The following is a 19639-nucleotide window of genomic DNA, read 5'->3' on the forward strand; positions in this document are numbered from 1 at the left end:
TTTTTTATATTATTTTCATTCAAAGGGGTGGTTTTTAAAGGTTTTTCCGGGTTGAAAATTTGGGATACTTTACGTTTCATGTTAGATAGCACATGAAATTACTCATACTGCATAAATAAAAAAGATTTGGTTACATAAAATGCTTAAATTTGTATTTTTTCTTTTTTTTCCAATAAGGGGTGGTTTTCACTCCTTAAGAACAAAAAGCACACCTAGCGCATATATAAGTTTTGAAGTGGGTGGGTAAGATGAGCCTAATTCTAAATTTTGAGAAAAATCGATGCAGTTATAAAAAATTCGGAGGTATTACTATATTTTCAGGTACAGTAACTGGGCTAGATCTAAGTATTTTTATTCAAATCTATCTTTGCTTTATTTTCGTGACATTTCTGTGCCGCCGCTGGTCCGAGTTCCACAGAAGAGATTTTAAATAACCTGCCGCCGCTGAAAACTTCATTCCGCGGAATCCGTACGCCCCGTCCGCCCGCGGCCGCCGTCGATATATAATTGAATTTGGCTTCCGGGTTATCGCGAGTTATGGCCGGCAACAATGCGAGATACGCGTTACGTAAGATAACCGACGGCTATAATGGTGGCTTCCATGGCGGGCCGCAGATCGGGAACTGATAGCCGGAGATCCTGTGTTTATTTATGGTAATGGACGTCGTTAATTATGGTCTTGCGTTGGGGAACGGCCGAATAATTTGTCCGAAAGCGCGATGGATCAGTGGGTGGAATTGATTTTTTTATCTAGCGTCCAAAAATAAAAAGGATGAGAGGAATCTTTTCTGTATTAATGCCGAAATGGGCAAAGGTATCGATTCTTTAATTAAAAGTACTATTTTTGTGTAAAATGAACGCCTTGCAGAAAAACCTAACCTCAAAAAGGTTATGTAACAAAACGTCAGTGAGTAGTAGATGGTCAGAAAGTCAGAAACTAACATTATAGTCCAATTAAATGGGCCCTTAAATCGAAATTTTGGTCAACTTGCCCGAATTTTTTATGTAAAGTTAGTTTGAGGCATATAATAACAATAAATGACAGTAATATATTTTTTTCAACCCACCGACCAGGGGTGAAAATAGATAAAATAAAGGAGTTTTTCAAGATAACTCAAAAGCCGTAAGAGCTAGAGAAAAATTTTCTTATAAATGTTGAAGAGCATAAAATTCTACATAAAAATGGTCTATTGACTTTTTTTTATACTATTAAAATTAACAGAATTAAGGAGACTAGAAGTGAAGGGATGATAACAAGCAGAAAATTGAATGAATTTTATATATCATATATCCTATATATTTTTCAATCTACTCTAAAAAATGTAAACTTTCTTTTCAGAGAAACAGATGCTTTTTAATTTTTAATAAAAAAACAACTATTTCAATTTTTTTATCGATAGTTTTTATGATTTAACACTAAAACAATATTTTTCTATGCCATTTCATTGATTTTATTTAAAATGGTGAAAAATTGCTTTCGAAATTTTGGTTTGCGACAAAGATAAAAAAATCACGTTCGTTTTGTGAAATTCTCATAATTTTTTTATTAAAAATTAAAAAATATATCTATTTCTCTGAAAAGATTACATTTTTTAGAGTAGATTGAAAAAAATATATATAAAATTCATTCATTTTTCTGTTTATGATTTTTTAAATTTTTAAAATCATCCCTTAACTTCTAGTCTCCCTAACTGTTAATTTTAATAGTACAAGAAAAACTCAATAGACCATTTTTATGTAGAATTTAATTAATATTATACGAAACTTTTTTTCTAGCTCTTACCCCAATTGATATTCTATTAGTCCCCGATTTTGTGGACCCTTTTTCCAGAACGCCATGAGTCAAAGATGAAACATTAAACTCATATAGGTATGTATAGGACATTGATATTTTACTACATGAATCGTTCAAATGGTCATTTTATATGAAAAAACTGCGGAGTGCTATTAAATTAGAGGGTGAAAATTGGAGATAGGGGTGAAAATGCATCCCTTTCAATTTTTTAATTGTAGCTCGAAAACGAAGCAAAATTTGAATAGAGAATTGAATTTCCCATCGAAATGGCTTATTTAAAAAGTTAAAAGGAAAATTTCATGCAAAAAATCGTTAATAAAGAATTTGAAAAAAGCAAAAATTCGTTTTTTTTACTTGAAACAGGTATAGGCATTGCTTCAAAAAAAAAAAAAAAATAGAAGTTTCCTTCAAAAAAGAGGTTGTACAGTATTTTTGATGAGAATTGACTGATATATGGCCGCTCAAACTTAAGCCAATTTTTCGATTTTTGTCGCGTTTACCCTTATACATACGTTTCAATTTTAATTTTTTGCAAAAAAGGAAGGAAATAAGACGTTCAAGGATTTCCATCACTTGACTTGTTCGAAGAGTCGTTAAAAATAAAAAAACTGCTGGGTGCTATTAAATTAGAGAGTTGAAATTGAAAATAGGGATGAAAATGCACTTTTGCAACTTTCTAAATATAGCACGAAAACGAAGCAAAATTTCAGTATAGTTCATAGGAAAAATTTTGTAGAGAATTGAATTTCCCATCGAAATGGCTTATTTAAAAAATTTTAAAGAAAAATTTTATGCAAAAAAAGAGTTAATAAACATTTTAAAAAAATCAAAAAATAAGAATTTTTGATTTTTTTTTACTTTTTTGACTCTAATTTTTTTTAGTAGAAGTAGGCAAAGAAAATTGCTGTACAACAAAACTAGATGAGATTCCTTTCAAAATGATGCGTTTTCAATACTTTTTAGACTAATATTGACTGAATTATAACCGGTCCAACTTAATTTGTTCTAGATTTTCGTCGTTTTTGAGATAAATTAAAAATTACACACAACTTTAGAGTAAATTTCGCTTAATATAATCGTATATTTTTGTTGCTCTTGTCACCTTAATTAATGTAACAATTCTTTAAAAATAAGTTTAATATAGCTCAAATAACACATTGTTCACGGACATCCCGTCGTTGTGAAACCTTCCGGACCCCCACCACTCCCACCAACAACCCCAAGGACACCCCGAACTAGATTTTCGGCCGCTCATTAAAAAAAGATCGCGCGGCGGGGTGCGAACGCGACTAATTGGCTCCCCGTCAATTTTTTTGCGCCCGGAACACGACACGTAAATTAATTTTCACCGCGTTGCGCCCCTCGTACATTATGAACGTTCATGTGAACTGACAGCTGAACTTAAACATTCATTAAAGCGTACATCGTAGGGACACGATACACGTCGGCCGTCGAACACGACGTGTAGGTGTAGTGTGGAAATATTCCGGGAATCAACCGAGTAAACTGCATAGATAAATATCATACCGCGGATATGCTGCTCGCTCTGCCGCCTGGAATGAACACATCTGTATAAATAAAAAAGAAACAAATCCGAAAACTCAAAGTGAGGCAGGTCTATATAAAATTTGTGTTCCATGGTCCATGTTAATAAGATGCAACGGGAAGGACGAAGAATGTACCTATATGGATGCGTCGGGAAATTGGGGTCTCTAGGAATACCTGCTGTGTCAGCTTCAGCAGGAGAGAAAATGTTTTTTCTTCAAGCGTATAATAATACTTATATTATATAGTGCAACACCTCCTTTAGAAGCAGCCTATTGTTTAACTAGTAAAAATAATTACAAATTTTCAACTAGTAAAAAAATGTAACAATGTGTAGGTAAGTATCCTAGCAACGAATTAAAGATTCAAGAAGCTTTGACGTTTCTTTAAGTGTCAGTTGAAATTTGATGTCGCGTCGGGTCGTTTTTAAAATGTCTGAAGAAATGCAGTGCACACCACCAGAATTACTGGAAATTGCAAATACATCAGTGGCAATACTTATACCAACAAAGTCGAGAAAAATTTATGAAAATGCTTATGATAAATTCATAAATTGGGCAAAAGAAAATAATGCACATATTTATTCAGAAAATGTGATGATAGCATATTTTACAAGATTATCCAGAACACTGAAAAGTTCAACTTTATGGGCGCAATATTCAATGGTAAAATCTAAATTAAACATAATGTAAATATTGAGAAATATTCAAAATTAATTACATTTTTGAAACGACAAGGTGAAAATTATAAACCAAAAAAGTCGAAAGTTTTGTCTAAAAAAGAATTTGACGAATTCCTGAATAAAGCACCTGATGATAAATATTTAGCAACCAAGGTATGTACCTACTTTTTAAATTATAGGTAGATATATATTTAACCTTTTTATATTTGTAATACAAAATTTTGTTATAATTTGTAAACTTCAAGTTATTTTATAGTATCCATTACGAGAATAAAAAAAAAATTTCGGAAATAAAGATAGCTTATTGGAAGAATGTTGTAAAAACTCATAAATATAGATGTCTTAAAATTACGTCATGTTTTAGAATTTCCTTGCATTTTCCAACTTTTTTTATTGTTACAAAATTAATAATTCTATATTTTTTAGGTTGCACTAATATTTGGAGTCACAGGAGCTTGTAGATGCGATGAACTCATTCAAGTAAAAGTTAATGATGTAAAAGATTTGGGAAATATAATATTAGTAAATATTCCCAATACAAAAACTAAAAAACATCGTTCATTTACCATAATTGGAGAGTTTTATTTAAATTTATACAGAAAATATGCTACTCTTCGGCCAAAAGACATAACTTTTGATAGATTTTTTATTAAATATCAAAATGGCCATTGTCATCGTGTTGTAATGGGCATACATAAAATTTCAAAAGTGCCAAAAGATGTTGCATCATTTTTAAGGTTGCCAAATCCACACGGGGCCTTGCCTTAGAAGAACCTCGGCAACTATCTTAGTTGATAATGGTGGAGACATTACAACCCTAAAGCGACATGGTGGATGGAAATCTACCATCGTCGCTGAAGGATACATTGAAGATTCTGTAAACAATAAGAAACAGATAGCGATGAAAATATTAAACCCATTAGAGTATAATGAACCAAGTACATCAAGCGAAACTGTAAATATTGATCCTGAAAATAATTTAATCGAAGACTTTTCTGTTAATAATGGTACAATTGTTAACACTGAAACTGAGAACCTTATTACAAGTAACGTATTCAACGACAGAACTGTAAACTTTGAAAAAAGACAGCCAGCAGCGCTTTAAATATCAACAACTGTACCATACAAAATTGCACATTTAATATTCATGTTAATAAATAAAGTTTGATGATAGACATGTAGGTAATTTAGATGTTTATTCGTTTAATTCAAATTAAAGAAAAATAATTGTTACATTTGTTTTTTTATTCATGAATAAAGTGGTTAAAACTGTCATGTTTAATTAATCAATAAAATGTATAAAATGTATAAAATAAATAGTATTACCTACCTACTACTGATTTTATTTTGTGCTGAGATTGAACATCGCGTTATCCGCTATAAATTTTCAAAATTATTAATTTTTTATATTCACGCTTGAAGAAGAAATAGTATATGTCACTCGGAGTGGAAGGCTCATTATGTGTTTTGCCCAATTTGCTCAGCCTCGGCGAGCAAACTTTTGGGCTCAACACATAATGATCGCCTTCTACTCCTAGTAACATAATATACTATTAGAAGTAGTGTACCTAAATTTAGAGACTTGATTAGCGGAAAAATTGGATAACTAACAAAAAAAACATTTAAAGTTTTTTTAACCAAATTTTTGACAGCCTAGTTTTATTAACAGTTCAATTTTACTGAATTTTCACGGTTCTCTGAGAATGTTTGGATTTCTACGCAAAAGATAAAGCTTAAGTGTATAAGGATGATATATTATTATTTATTCTAGTTTTTACTTCTTAGGTATACTATTACAGTTTTGAAAACTATTATGAAATCCAATGATATTCTCGTTAAAACGAAACAACGCTGACGCATAATTACAACGATCACGGATCGTTGGATATGTTACTGGTGTACGGTGATTATAGACAAAATGCTGGGGGCGCAGAACGAATGTACTGGACTCGTTTTCCGCCTTGCTTTGCAGCAAAGTTATAGTACGTCTTACTGGTCGGTTACGACCTAGGTCTCAAAGTAGAATCTTTATTATGATGTGTTATGTGAGACTACGACGTTTCTTTCCCTCCCGACTTCCAACAGTTCTCAACCTCAGTATTTATTTTCTATAATCGTTATTTTATTCGTTATTACTAAATCCACTGCTATTTTCGTCCCGCTGACAGGTCTAGCGCACGAGTTTAAAGTAAGCCAGGACTTTATTTGGCTTCTCCATTAATCGAATTGTTTTTGCTCTATTTCTAAAGCTTCGCTGAACGTTTCCCGTACAAAACTAATCCGGACGATTATAAATATGGAAAATCCCCGCTAAAAAGGCCATTACAACGGATAATTGCTAAAGAAATCCCCATCGATTCGAAATTGCAATCAGAATTATTGCCTTTAATATCAGACGGAATGGATTAGCTCCCGCTGTAAATTTATTTCCAGTTGAATTAGTAAAAAGCGCGATAATTCCATATTGATTATACTGTTTTATCTGATTTACGTCGAAATAATTTTATGTTATTACGAGCGAGGTCTATAAAAATATATTTCCACGTGCTTCGTAACCGAATTATTATTAAAACATGTTTCCAGTCCCCAAAAACATTTATTTCATGCCTGTGTATAACAACGCCCGCCGTACGGTTCCCAGCATCTCTAGAATTATATCTTGCGAAACCCTCGCAGCATAGTTATCTCACTTCCCCTTAACTGCCGTTTATAAGATTCGCCGTCTTCCCTTCTCCATTAAGGGAATAAAATTTTATTAACAATTACATATGTCCTCCCCAATCCTAAAATCCCGGTCCACTGGTTTACTTCCTGGGGGACCCCACAAGCAGAAGATCTTGGAAAATATTGATTGGCCCTTGCGTTGGACATTCTGCTAGAGTTTATGAAGTTATTACAAGTACGAAAGGCGCTGTTCGACTAGTTCCATTGAAACGAAAGTCAAAATCGTAGACGGGGCACTTCATACGACAAGTATTGGTTATGGGGGCATAGAAACGTTGCAAAAAATGAAAGTTTAATGTCTAAACAGTATTCTTTTGATTTATTTTTATATTACGTACAACTGGCAACGTTGATAGTGCACTGATAGTACTGATACACCTTACCGCGCTAATTCCAGGTAGCCCGGTTTACGTAAACACGAATTAAAGCGCAGCTAAAAACGTTAATCGACTATTTACTTAATTATTTTTTTTTAACTGTGTGGCCCGAATAAGGACGAATCGACACCGTCGAAGAGGGCCCGTCGTTTCGCGAAATAACCGCCCCGGTATAAAATTAGCGGTGACGAGCGACGTCGAGAGGAAATTCCGGCCGAAATGAAACACAAATAATCCATCGTCTCGCGTCTACGGCTGTGGCTCTCTTTTTAGGAAACAATTCATCACTGGGAGAGCGCAACGTCGGATATTAATTTCGAATATTTTAATATCATGGCATTCCCCAATTTGTCAAAGTTGCGTTTAATACGCGAAATAATGAATTGCCGCTCGGCGAAATTGATTTACATCGCGAAGGAGGCGCGGGAAGGGGGGAGGGGGGCAAGGGGAAACGCAGACGGAAACCTGTAACGTGTACCATTAGCATAAAGTAATTGAATATCAGCATTTAACATGAAACATCGCGATAATGCTATTACTTTTTTTTAATTCTAACATTTTACGAACATTTATCTCTCCACAGAGTAAAAAAAAAGTAAAGCAGTTTGTTTTTTAACTGGCTATAATTCCATCATCCTGATAAAACAAAACCAAAACTTCTTATGAATCGGTACATTTTTGACTTTCCTAATTTTTCGCTTAATGACACGTGAAATAAAGTAAAAAAAGTCGACGCCTATTTTATTTCTTGCACTGAGGCGACGTATATCACCAGCCCTGGGTGTGAAGCGGTATAAACATTGGCATAAATATTTTCGCCGTCAGATTCACACAACATGGATTTACGGGATAAATAAAAAGCGCAATTTGACATTGGATTATCAATGGTTAGATTAATGGGATTTTTCGCGCGTCCGGCCATATATTTTCAAACGTGTTCAACAAAGGGGGGTTGAAATTTGTTACTGGAAATGGCTTATAGATACGTCATTTTTACACAAACATACCAAAATCCCGTTGAAACAAACGCAGTTTTCTTTGTTGATGAAAAATTAATGTCAAGTAAGAAACATTACTATTGAGGCTTTCTTGATTATATTCACGCCACTTTTTCGTTCCTAGCGCGGAACCGTCCCAACGAAATACCAACCAAATCATCGCAAGTCCCCTTGAAACAACTATTATAGAAATTATTGTTCGACATGACGACTTTTATCGAACTTAAGATTATTTCTATATACCTTAAATCCTTCCCCACACCTGTAGTAGACAGATACGTTCGATTCCGCAACACCTGATACCCTTTTCTGTTCCCGAATCACTTCCGCCTGTGTCCGAGACGGTTTTCTCGAGTTTTAGAACGAGGAGGTCGTTCGATTTAACGCGTCCCCATTGTACGTCCGTTTCCGCGTTTATTCTGACCCTTGTAAGGACTTTTCCTGATTTCTAGCCGTATAATAGAAGCGATCGCCTGCAAGTGTCGTCCGCGCCTTTGAAGGCGACCCCCCGAACAACGGCGTTGCTTCCAGAAATGTTACAGAGGTTGATTGGGCCCCTTGTATTTTTCTCAATTTGATACAAAATCAATCCAATGTGTCACAAAAACGGAAATATCAATAAAGCAAACCGTAAAATATTTGAATACGTTGAAATTAAAGGAGAAATTGTCAATAATGCGTTTGGACATCCACTTTTAAGATGCAAGGTTTTTTATTTATATTCATAAACACACATCGTAGTTAGTTTGTGTGCAAAAAATCAGAATTTGTTTCCAACAATTTCTCCCTCAAAATAATTAACGAAAATGGAGCGCGAGAAAACGCACGGAAGCCATATTGTGACGTCATACCACTCGTCACGTAATGACGTAATTGCAGCTAGTCGAACGGTGTGACGTCATAAATGGTCTGCGAGCGATTTGGACAGTTTAAAAAATTTTACAACTATAGAAATTACTTATTAATATTAAAGCTATATCGACATAATTTTTTCACAACAAATTTTAGGGAATACAAGTTATAAATTAAATATTACTGAAGCCTCAATCGACCGCCAAATGTAAATTCCGTTTCATCGACTTGTCCTTTCTCAGGGACTAAAAAAAAAGGAACCCCGAAAACCAATCTAAATCACATCACATCCCACGGACGCTCGTACGGGGGAGAGGGTTATGAAAACAACTTACCGGTCGTGTGCCCTAATGTCCAATCGCAGGGGGCGCTGCCGATCGCCTACCAGACTCCTGCGGACGCGTCTGTGTTGGAGGGCCAGCAGGCCGGGATCGTACCGGGCCGGTTCGTAGTGTCGGATCCACGAATTCAGGTTGAAATCTGAAAAAAAGAAATAATTAAAATATTTAATATACAGGATGTGACTTAAGTGTGGGGTTCCAGTTTTTTTAGGGGCAAAGCGTCGAATACTAAAACAATGATAAGAAATTACCAACGGTTAGGATGTTTAATGAATTTAAAAAATTTATTTCTTGGATTCCCACCTGAACTATTTCCTGAAAACTTAAGTAATTAAAGAAATTAAAGCAAGATTCCATGGCACATGGTCTGTTATACGATGGTAGATTTTTTGTTGGTTACTGAAAATGGAAACTGAAAATAGTAGTTCGACAAAATAGTACGTTGCAAACTTAGGTAATAGTTTGGGGTTTGAATTTTTCTATTCACGGTTACAGATCAATAATTTCTATCTTTTTTTTTTAGAAAATACTTATATGAGAAAAGCCAGGAAGGTTAATTAGTGCCAGACTAGTGTTCAGCCCATCAAAATACATAGAGATAGTCTAGTGGGATCTTCAGGTCATATCACTTTTTTATTTTATTTATTTATTGTAACATTGAAATGTAGTACAGTGGTGTAGTTTGTGACGTTAAAAATTGAATTATTAATAGCATAATGGAATGGCAAAATAAATAAAAAAATTAGGCCTGAATAATACATAAAGTATTCCAGATTTAACTGGAAAAATTGATAGAATTGCAAAAATTTAATATAATCGTATCGCGAAGTGTAGAAATTACTTTATGAAAAATAATGTGATTTTTCTTATTAGAAACAGAGAGTAAATCATCAAAAGCCTAAGAAATCATTGGCGTAGGTAGTTTGAAAATTTTTAGGAATACCTACGCTTAAAAAATTTAAAAAAACACGATATTTTTTTCCAACATGGGTAGTATATTGAATTTAAAATCGTATTTTAACAAAGAAAATACTGTTTTCTTTTTGTTAATTGAATAGTTTAATAGATTTGTTCAACTCTGTAGTAAACTTATCCAGAAATAAAAAAATCCAAAATGGCTTGATCTTGGAATAAAATGGAAGAATTAATTTTCTTAAAAAAATTAAAAACAGTAAACGAGAACGGAAAATAGTCAAGAGACGTCAAAGTTTTAAAGTACCTAGTGGTACTAATCCCTTGTATTATTATTATCAGCCAACCCAGCGAATTTTTACCTATCATTCGATAAAGTAACGACTACTATCATTATTCTAAATCAAACTTCCTTAGAAATATTTGAGAAAATTTGATATTCTTTAATTTCTACCTCGAAAACAGAACCTTCTTAAAATCTGCTAAAAATATTTCGCTGCTTCACTTGGAGAAGTTTTCCGAGAACCTGGACCACATTCTGTTGACCCTGTATATGGCGATAAAGCCAAGGAAATCGTTCAGGGGACCATCTAAAATTCCCTCCGCGGTATCTCGTTTGTTTGTAACTCACGTCTAGTCTTCTTTTACCGGTCGACGAAACAATTGCTCATTGTATGTGCCCCCCCGAAACTTTTTACTCCGCGATCGAAATTAGTAACTCGTGATGGCAGCCAACTTCAATCCATTGTCTCTCCCGCTTCGATTTCGAGACATTGGTGAGGTTATTGGGATCGTGCGACAAATAAAACTTCTACGAGGAAACAAATCAGCTAACAGCCGCTTATAACACTTCAATATTCTCTAATATTGTTCAATACACATAATAAAAAAAAAAAATTAATACAATTACTAATCTGAGTGACATGAAATACGTGTTTGTAAAGGTCTTATAAATATGACCCCTCATTCCAATAATTACATCTTGTGTTTCAACTTATTCAGCATTTTTTTAAGTTTGTCTTATTCAGACATAAATTAATTCTTCCTTAACAACATAAAAAGTTCGATTTCTTTCAGTGTAATGCCATTTAGTTCTAACTCGTGTTTTTCATCTAGTTCCATAGTTAAGAGAGGTTTCGAATTTTCCGTGAAACTAAATGAACGAGGATATCTCAGCTATTCACCCCTGCAAACTGGGCGCCGAACAAAGATTACAAAGCCCCATCGAGTTCACCACTCTTGAGATCTCAGTCTCCTTTTCTCCCGAGCATTTGTTCGGCGGCAAGTTGTAGCGGCCATTATCCTAGTTACCGAATAACTGTTTAGATAACTTAAAACAGAGCACACTCGTGAAGCAAACAGCGATGACTGCCGCTTTGCTTTGTTTGGGTTTTTGCGGTTTTTAAGGGAGCGGAAGGAGAGGAGGCTTTTGTTGGCAGGGGCAGGACTTATGAGTAAACTTTAGATAATTCACGATACGAAGCGTTCAGTAGTGGAAACGCGATGGTTTCGAGAGGTTTTTCGATAGATCAAGTTAACAAGAAAACTGATTTCGAGCAACCTCAACTTAATTAAAAATATTCACTCCTGAGTTGTGCTATAAATTGTTCTATCACTTTTCTGTTATAGGCTTTTCAATAATTTTTGCTTATCCAACTCTAGTTTAGGAAAAGACAAATATAAACGCATAACAAAGAAAATACCTTGTAACTTTCAGACTGATTCGTCGAATTCTTAGAGGAACTCGTGCAATATTTCGTATAAATGTATAAAGAATTCTCGAATCTCCAGCAATTACTCTTAGTTTAGCTTCGCGAGCTTCTCCGCCGGCATCCCTGCGAATTCCATATTTCCTAATTTTCAATAAGTACTTTTGCTGTTGTTCTTTTAGTCGGTCCATTACGGACTCCTCCGAGTTTTCAAGTTAAAATGAATTTAAGATATGTCTGGAATATATTTTCATCCGTCCTTTTCGCAATTAGACACAAATCGCTGAGATTCGTTTCGGTTCTCTAGTCAGTTGGGGCAAACAATTTTTGTAAGAGATTTACGGAATTAATAATCATATATGTATGCAGTATCTACACTGACAGTTTAACTTTATTAAGACTGTCACTGTTTCCATAAATTAAATAAGTAAAATATTATATTCAGTGAATACCAAAAAAATTTAAATATCAGAAAATTTTCAAAATTAATACCATATTTGAAAAGCAAATCAGTTGGATACAGTCTAACGAAAAAGGAAATTGAGAGATTTTTACAAGAAGCACCTGATAACAGATTTCTGCTGGAAAAGGTGATTCAAATTAATATAAATCGATCGACTTTACTAATTTTGGACAACTTTTCAGGTCATTTTAATAATTGGTGTTTATGGAATTTTGAGAAGAGATGAGCTACGATTATGTTCTACACCTAAAGTTGTTAGTTTTTAAGATATAGCAACATTTCTGGAAAAATCTAATTTTTATTATTTTCGGTCGCACGAAATGGCTTTGGAAAAAACTGTTTCATTGTGTCAACTTGTCAGTTCATAATTTATCGTTCCATTTTAAGTTAATTTTATTAGTTAATGTTTGTTACTTGGTATTCTATAAAATAATAAAAATTAAGTTCTTTCAGAAATGTTGCTATATCTTAAAAACTAACAATTTTAGTTATACTTAGAACATGCTTAATAAAAGTTGAAGTGGACCGATATGTGAATAAAACGGAACAATAAAATACATGGTGTTCCATTTGAAAAATTTTAGAAAGTCAAGTTTAATCTTTCTAAAAATGATCGTATTATAAAAATGCCCTGTATAAAATATCGATATTAGCTAGTATAGGAGCCTTTGTCTAACATTTGCCTATAACTCTGTCTAATTATTTTGTTCCAAGTGTTAGCAACTGAAAGTTAATACAATTTTTTCAAGGTCATGTGTTTTCCAAAATTCGAAAAATTTTCTACAAAACTTGGTAACCCCGTACTAAAATGATAAACCGATTATATTGCCATATATAGAATTTTCTCGGAAACCCATATGTTTAAAAATATACAGGGTATTCCATTTAAAAAATGTAATATTTGGCGTGTCTCGTTTTTACTCATCGCCCTGTATGTTTCAAATTAATCTTGTAGTTTAGATTTCTTGATTCTGTACAACTTTTATATAAACTTTGTTCCTGTATTATGAGTAACAAGGGAGTTATTTTACTTTCTTACACTAATGGCCTACCCTGTATATAGAAGATTCTACACAAGATAAAATTTCAATTGAAATAAATTGTTACCATCTTCAGCAGAGCCTATGGAACTTGCCAATAATACAATGTGGGCAGTAAACTTAGACAATTATTACATCAGAAGCTGCTGATGGTAATTGAACAACCAAAACTAAAAACTACGATAACTGATAGCACTGGATTTGGCATAAATTTAACTCACTGCGATATCGGCACTTTCAATTTACTTGTAGTGTAAAATAAATTGTAATGGTCCTGTTTATAATAGTAATATTAAGAAAATCATAAATAAGTTTCGAAAAAATTACAAATTATTTTGACATTTGTTTTATGTTCTAGAACTAGACTTTGGCGTTCTGGAACATAAAAGTATTTTGCAGCTAAGTGACAAAAGAGACTTACTTTGTCAACGGTAAATTTAACGAAAATGTTGACTTTTGATGACAACATTCGAAAAAATAAATTGTCGCATATTTGAAAAAGACCTTTTTATCTGTGGGCTTAGAAATGGAATAGTGCTACAAAGTATTTGATATACAGAGCCTAACATTTCATCGTGTCAAAAATGAAGGCTCGATTTCTTTGTCCAAATTTAAGATTATTTTTTTATATAAACATGTGTTCAGCAACGCTTTTTGGGATTTTTGGGACACAGTTTTTAAAAAAAAACTACATATCGTCTAAGCAAATGAACATATCGACAAAAACTTTTGTCTGCATATTACATGAATAAAATGTACTAAATCTGACCGATAGAATGAAGTCTCACCAAAAAAAGTCTCTTGTGTTTGTTTTGGTAGTTCAATATAATTTCACAATGCAACATAAAGNGTATATAGAAGATTCTACACAAGATAAAATTTCAATTGAAATAAATTGTTACCATCTTCAGCAGAGCCTATGGAACTTGCCAATAATACAATGTGCGCAGTAAACTTAGACAATTATGAAATCAGAGGCTGCTGACGGTAATTGAACAACCAAAACTAAAAACTACGATAACTGATAGCACTGGAATTGGCATAAATTTAACTCACTGCGATATCGGCACTTTCAATTTACTTGAAGTGTAAAATAAATTGTAATGGTCCTGTTTATAATAGTAATATTAAGAAAATCATAAATAAGTTTCGAAAAAATTATAAATTATTTTGACATTTGTTTTATGTTCTAGAACTAGACTTTGGCGTTCTGGAACATAATAGTATATTAAGCATTAAGAACGGTAAGGGTAATTTACCGTTCGAATACAATTCTGTCTGAGAACGCTATAACTCTTAGCATTCATGATGCTTATACTATTTTTTGCACGATCGCAATAAATGAAAACGAAATTATATATGTATTTAATTTTTTATGTATCGTCAAAAATGACGTTTCTGAATAAATTTGCGAAGCAGGTTTTTTGAAATCTACTGATGTTTATTGTTGTCACGGCTTTCTTAATTGACGAAATTGACAGTTCTAGAATAGAATAGAAATTGAAAAAACATGTACTGCTCCAATTTCTGTAAGCAATTGTACAAACTGTACATTTAATTCCAACATTAATAAATAGATTTAAAATACATCTTAAATTTATATCAATTACAGCTAGGTGACAAAAGGGACTTACTTTGTCAACGGAAAATTTAACGAAAATGTTGACTTTTGATGACAACATTCGAAAAAATAAATTGTCGCATATTTGAAAAAGACCTTTTTATCTCTGGGCTTAGAAATGGAATAGTGCTACAAAGTATTTAACATACAGAGCTTAACATTTCATCGTGTCAAAAATGAAGGGCTCGATTTCTTTCTCCAAATATACAATTATTTTTTATATAAATAAGTGTTCAGCAAGGCTGTTTAGGATTTTTTGGGATACAGTTTTTAAAAAAATTTACATATCGTCTAAGCAAATGAACATATCGACAAGAATTTTGTCTGCATACTACATGAATAAAATGCACTAAATCTGACTAATAAAATGAATTCTCACCAAAAAAAAGTCTCTTGTGTTTGTTTTGGTAGTTCAATATAATTTCACAATGCAACATAAAGACTTACAGATAGTAAATTGTTTAGTGGTGTTTTGTCTATGAAAATTATAAATATTTTATTTTACTAGCGACTTAAAAAACGTAGTCACAAGTGATTGATGATTGATATTTGGTTTTAGTCGCTAAAAAACAACTTTTAAAACACCTACAAAACTACAACTGTTGGTCAAAATATTAGCGAAGCTCTTGACCAATAGTGAAACGCCCACAAACAAAAATGTTTTATTTATTTATAAAAAAACCACGGTTCCATGAAGCCCAATTTAGGCATATTAAAACGTCAATATTCACAGAAGATGGCCTAGCAGATAAATATATTCTCGCTCAAACTATGCCTCGGGATGAAAACGGCGGCGAAAAAAGCAACAGAGTTAAGCGCCCGCCATCCTGCGACGTCCCGCACTGTATCGTATTATGTTTTATGTAAAGGGAGCACTAAACCCCGGCTATACGGCCGAGAAACCAGCGATTTTTATGGCGGGGAGATCAGGCTTTCCCGTAAATAAAAGATCGCTAAGTGGCCCAGTTTCGCTCCTTAAAAGGACGACTCAATTCCGCCGGCGCGCAACCAGGGCGGTTTTTTCCGCCGCCTAGCACGGCTCTTTCTCAACAAGTTACCGCTCGGACTCGTAAATAAGTAAGCGGGTGGATGCCGTGCCTTCCATCATGCACAAGGTATGATGGTAACGGTGGAACAGCGGTAATCTAATAACAGTCGGAGGTCGTGTCGGCGGTAAAGGGTAGCGATAAATTTGATCGCGTCGATTGCGAGAGCGCTACGTACGTATCTACACTGAGAAAACCAAATATAATCATTCATGAAGGCGTATTTCAATATCTATAACATTAGTTGATTTAAACAATACATTAGTATCATCTGCACAAGTTACCAGTAAGTTAGGACAATTTATTTCTTGTTTTATGCAAATCATTGGTAAATACCTACTAAAAATTATTGTGGGCTGAGGTTGGTCCCTGAGGGAATAAAATTAAATAAGACTTTTTTTTATTTTCCACCCTCAATTCTGCCCTGATGTAGGTGGAAAATAAATGAGAGCGAATTTCGGCGACACCTGAAAAGCCAAACCGAGCGGGAAAAACGCGTGGGCGTACCGTTTAAAAGAAACAGCGGGTGTCAATTTCGAAAGCCGCGAACACAACTTTCATAAATGATTAATCAACGCACTTAAACCCTTCCCTGAACGCAACAAAAGCGAACGGAAAACAAAGAAAACGTCCCACGCTTCGTCCCTCCGCCTTCGCGTCCCTTTCCCCGATCACCCCTACCGATTTTTCCGTTTCGCCCCCGCGTTTTTCACTTGTTTGTCGGCGTGTTGCACCGTATTCATGGCGCGATCTATTCGGGGGACCTTCAAAGGGCCCGCGGTGGTCTCGAGGTAGGCCCTTTTCCTCTGTGTCAACAGATATCGATTGTCCGCGCGACGTTGACTTCCCTCGAGGGCCTCGCGGGGTGCTCTACCTCGCGAAAGAAAATGTTAGGGGGTTTAATGGCTTCGGAACAAAGCAGCGCCCCAATTACTAACGGAGGGGTGGTACTCTGTTGTTTATGGGTCGGTGTACAAACCGTTTTAAGAGCTTCCATTTATTAGGGCCGCCGTTTGAGTGTCTCGACATGATTCCGGGTATAATTCACGATGCTAGGCGGTTTTAACGTTATTTTATAGGTGAGCGTAAGGCCTTTGAGATGATTAATGCGAGTCGACTTCATTAATTAGGTTGTTCCTTAGGCTCCGATTGCGATTTCTAATTATAAATCAACAACGTCGCGGTCTACACAGGCAGTACATGAAAAATCGGTGCTAGACGTCTTAAAATAATTCAAAACAATTCAAAAATTNTATATTTATTATAAAAATACTGAGTAGCTGTTGAAATATATTGACTTAGGACTATAAAATATTTTATTTTGACCCATCCAAAATGTACGACATTGGAGATATAATCGCGCGCATCAGTTGGATGAAAATAAAGCCCTCTGCTTTCCCCTTGTCTAGCTTCACCCAACATATGAGATAGACTGTGACATGCATGGTCCCCTTTATTTAAATGTCCTTGGTTAGGACAATTTATTTTTTGTTTTATGCGAATCATTGGTAAATACCTACTAAAAATTATTGTGGGCTGAGGTTGGTCCCTGAGGGAATAAAATTAAATAAGAAATAAGACTTTTTTTTTATTTTCCACTCTCAATTCTGCCTTGTAGGTGGAAAATAAACGAGAGCGAATTTCGGCGACACCTGAAAAGCCAAACCGAGCGGGAAAATCGCGTGGGCGTACCGTTTAAAAGAAACAGCGGGTGTCAATTTCGAAAGCCGCGAACACAACTTTCATAAATGATTAATCAACGCACTTAAACCCTTCCCTGAACGCAACAAAAGCGAGCGGAAAACAAAGAAAACGTCCCACGCTTCGTCCCTCCGCCTTCGCGTCCCTTTCCCCGATCACCCCTACCGATTTTTCCGTTTCGCCCCCGCGTTTTTCACTTGTTTGTCGGCGTGTTGCACCGTATTCATGGCGCGATCTATTCGGGGGACCTTCAAAGGGCCCGCGGTGGTCTCGAGGTAGGCCCTTTTCCTCTGTGTCAACAGATATCGATTGTCCGCGCGACGTTGACTTCCCTCGAGGGCCTCGCGGGGTGCTCTACCTCGCGAAAGAAAATGTTAGGGGGTTTAATGGCTTCGGAACAAAGCAGCGCCCCAATTACTAACGGAGGGGTGGTACTCTGTTGTTTATGGGTCGGTGTACAAACCGTTTTAAGAGCTTCCATTTATTAGGGCCGCCGTTTGAGTGTCTCGACATGATTCCGGGTATAATTCACGATGCTAGGCGGTTTTAACGTTATTTTATAGGTGAGCGTAAGGCCTTTGAGATGATTAATGCGAGTCGACTTCATTAATTAGGTTGTTCCTTAGGCTCCGATTGCGATTTCTAATTATAAATCAACAACGTCGCGGTCTACACAGGCAGTACATGAAAAATCGGTGCTAGACGTCTTAAAATAATTCAAAACAATTCAAAAATTAAGCCGCGAATGATACTCATGAAATAAAAACTATTATACGTGAAGTCCGTCCAGTTATTAATCTGATTAGACCAATAGTTTTACAACAGCACGTGCTTGATCGTTGTTTATACGATTGGAATATGCAGGTTGACATTATACCCGAGATGATATGTCAACAAGACGGTAGATGGACAAAAAACATACGCCCAACGTTAATTCGAAGAAACGAGAATGATATTCTGTTTCATTCAACTATTTTGATAAAAAAGGAGGTAAATGGCAACAAAAAAAATTACGACCTTGTACGTCGGCAGATGTGCTTCCCAACGAGACAGCCCACTTCTTGTCTATCGATTATCGAGTTCCAGCACAAATAAACAGCGAGTGTCACGAGAGATCCACGTCTATCAACAGAAAAACCAACAGCGGCCACGGAAGAACTGATATCGGGTTGCGTGTCGACGAGTGGCATGCCCTCTAGTGCCATTTAATCTAATTTATTACATTTACATTCGACTTAAAATAAGGGGTAGTTTTTAGGGGATTCTATTACATGTTTTTTTTTTGTTTATCGTCGCAGTTAATCGGCTTGCTAAATGATGGGGTAAAATTTATACTAATCTTGCATTTTATATATTATACCGAAAATAAGTCATTATTAAAACTAGATATTAAAGGAATTTGTTTAACTTAAGATTAAGTTTACTTTTCTTTTTTTATTCTATTCGTTTTTTTTTTCATTAATTTGTGGAGCAAATAAATTGGATTCGATACCTAAAATTGTTAGTTTTTAAGATATAGCAACATTTCTGAAAAAACGTAATTTTTATTATCTTATAGAATACCACAAATAAATATTAACTAATAAAATTAACTCAAAATGGAATGATAAATTATGAACTGATAAGTTGACACAATATGACAGTTTTTTCCAGACATTTCGTGTGACCGAAAATAATTTTTTTTTCTTATAAAAAACCGACATTTATAAATCCTCAAATTTTTTTCAGAGGTGTTCTTTCGTTTTCTATTTTTTTATTGATTGATTTTTTTTCAAATTTAGCTTATTTCACACCATTTTGAATATTTTTGAAATGTAGGTAACTATATAGAAT

At 34.7% G+C, this 19639-nt stretch overlaps 1 protein-coding gene across 1 annotated transcript in view; it reads right to left on the reverse strand.

Moving 5' to 3' along the window:
- The window catches only part of LOC108903817 (disintegrin and metalloproteinase domain-containing protein 10), a 162618-nt gene that overhangs the window by 113369 nt on the left and 29610 nt on the right, over nt 1–19639 (reverse strand). Inside the window, exon 2 of the mRNA XM_018706119.1 lies at nt 9309–9453. Coding sequence (XP_018561635.1) covers nt 9309–9453 — 145 coding nt within the window. The remainder of the gene's footprint in view (nt 1–9308; nt 9454–19639) is intronic.

Source organism: Anoplophora glabripennis, unplaced genomic scaffold, assembly GCF_000390285.2.
Source record: "Anoplophora glabripennis isolate ALB-LARVAE unplaced genomic scaffold, Agla_2.0 scaffold134, whole genome shotgun sequence".
Taxonomy (NCBI): Eukaryota; Metazoa; Arthropoda; class Insecta; order Coleoptera; family Cerambycidae; genus Anoplophora; species Anoplophora glabripennis.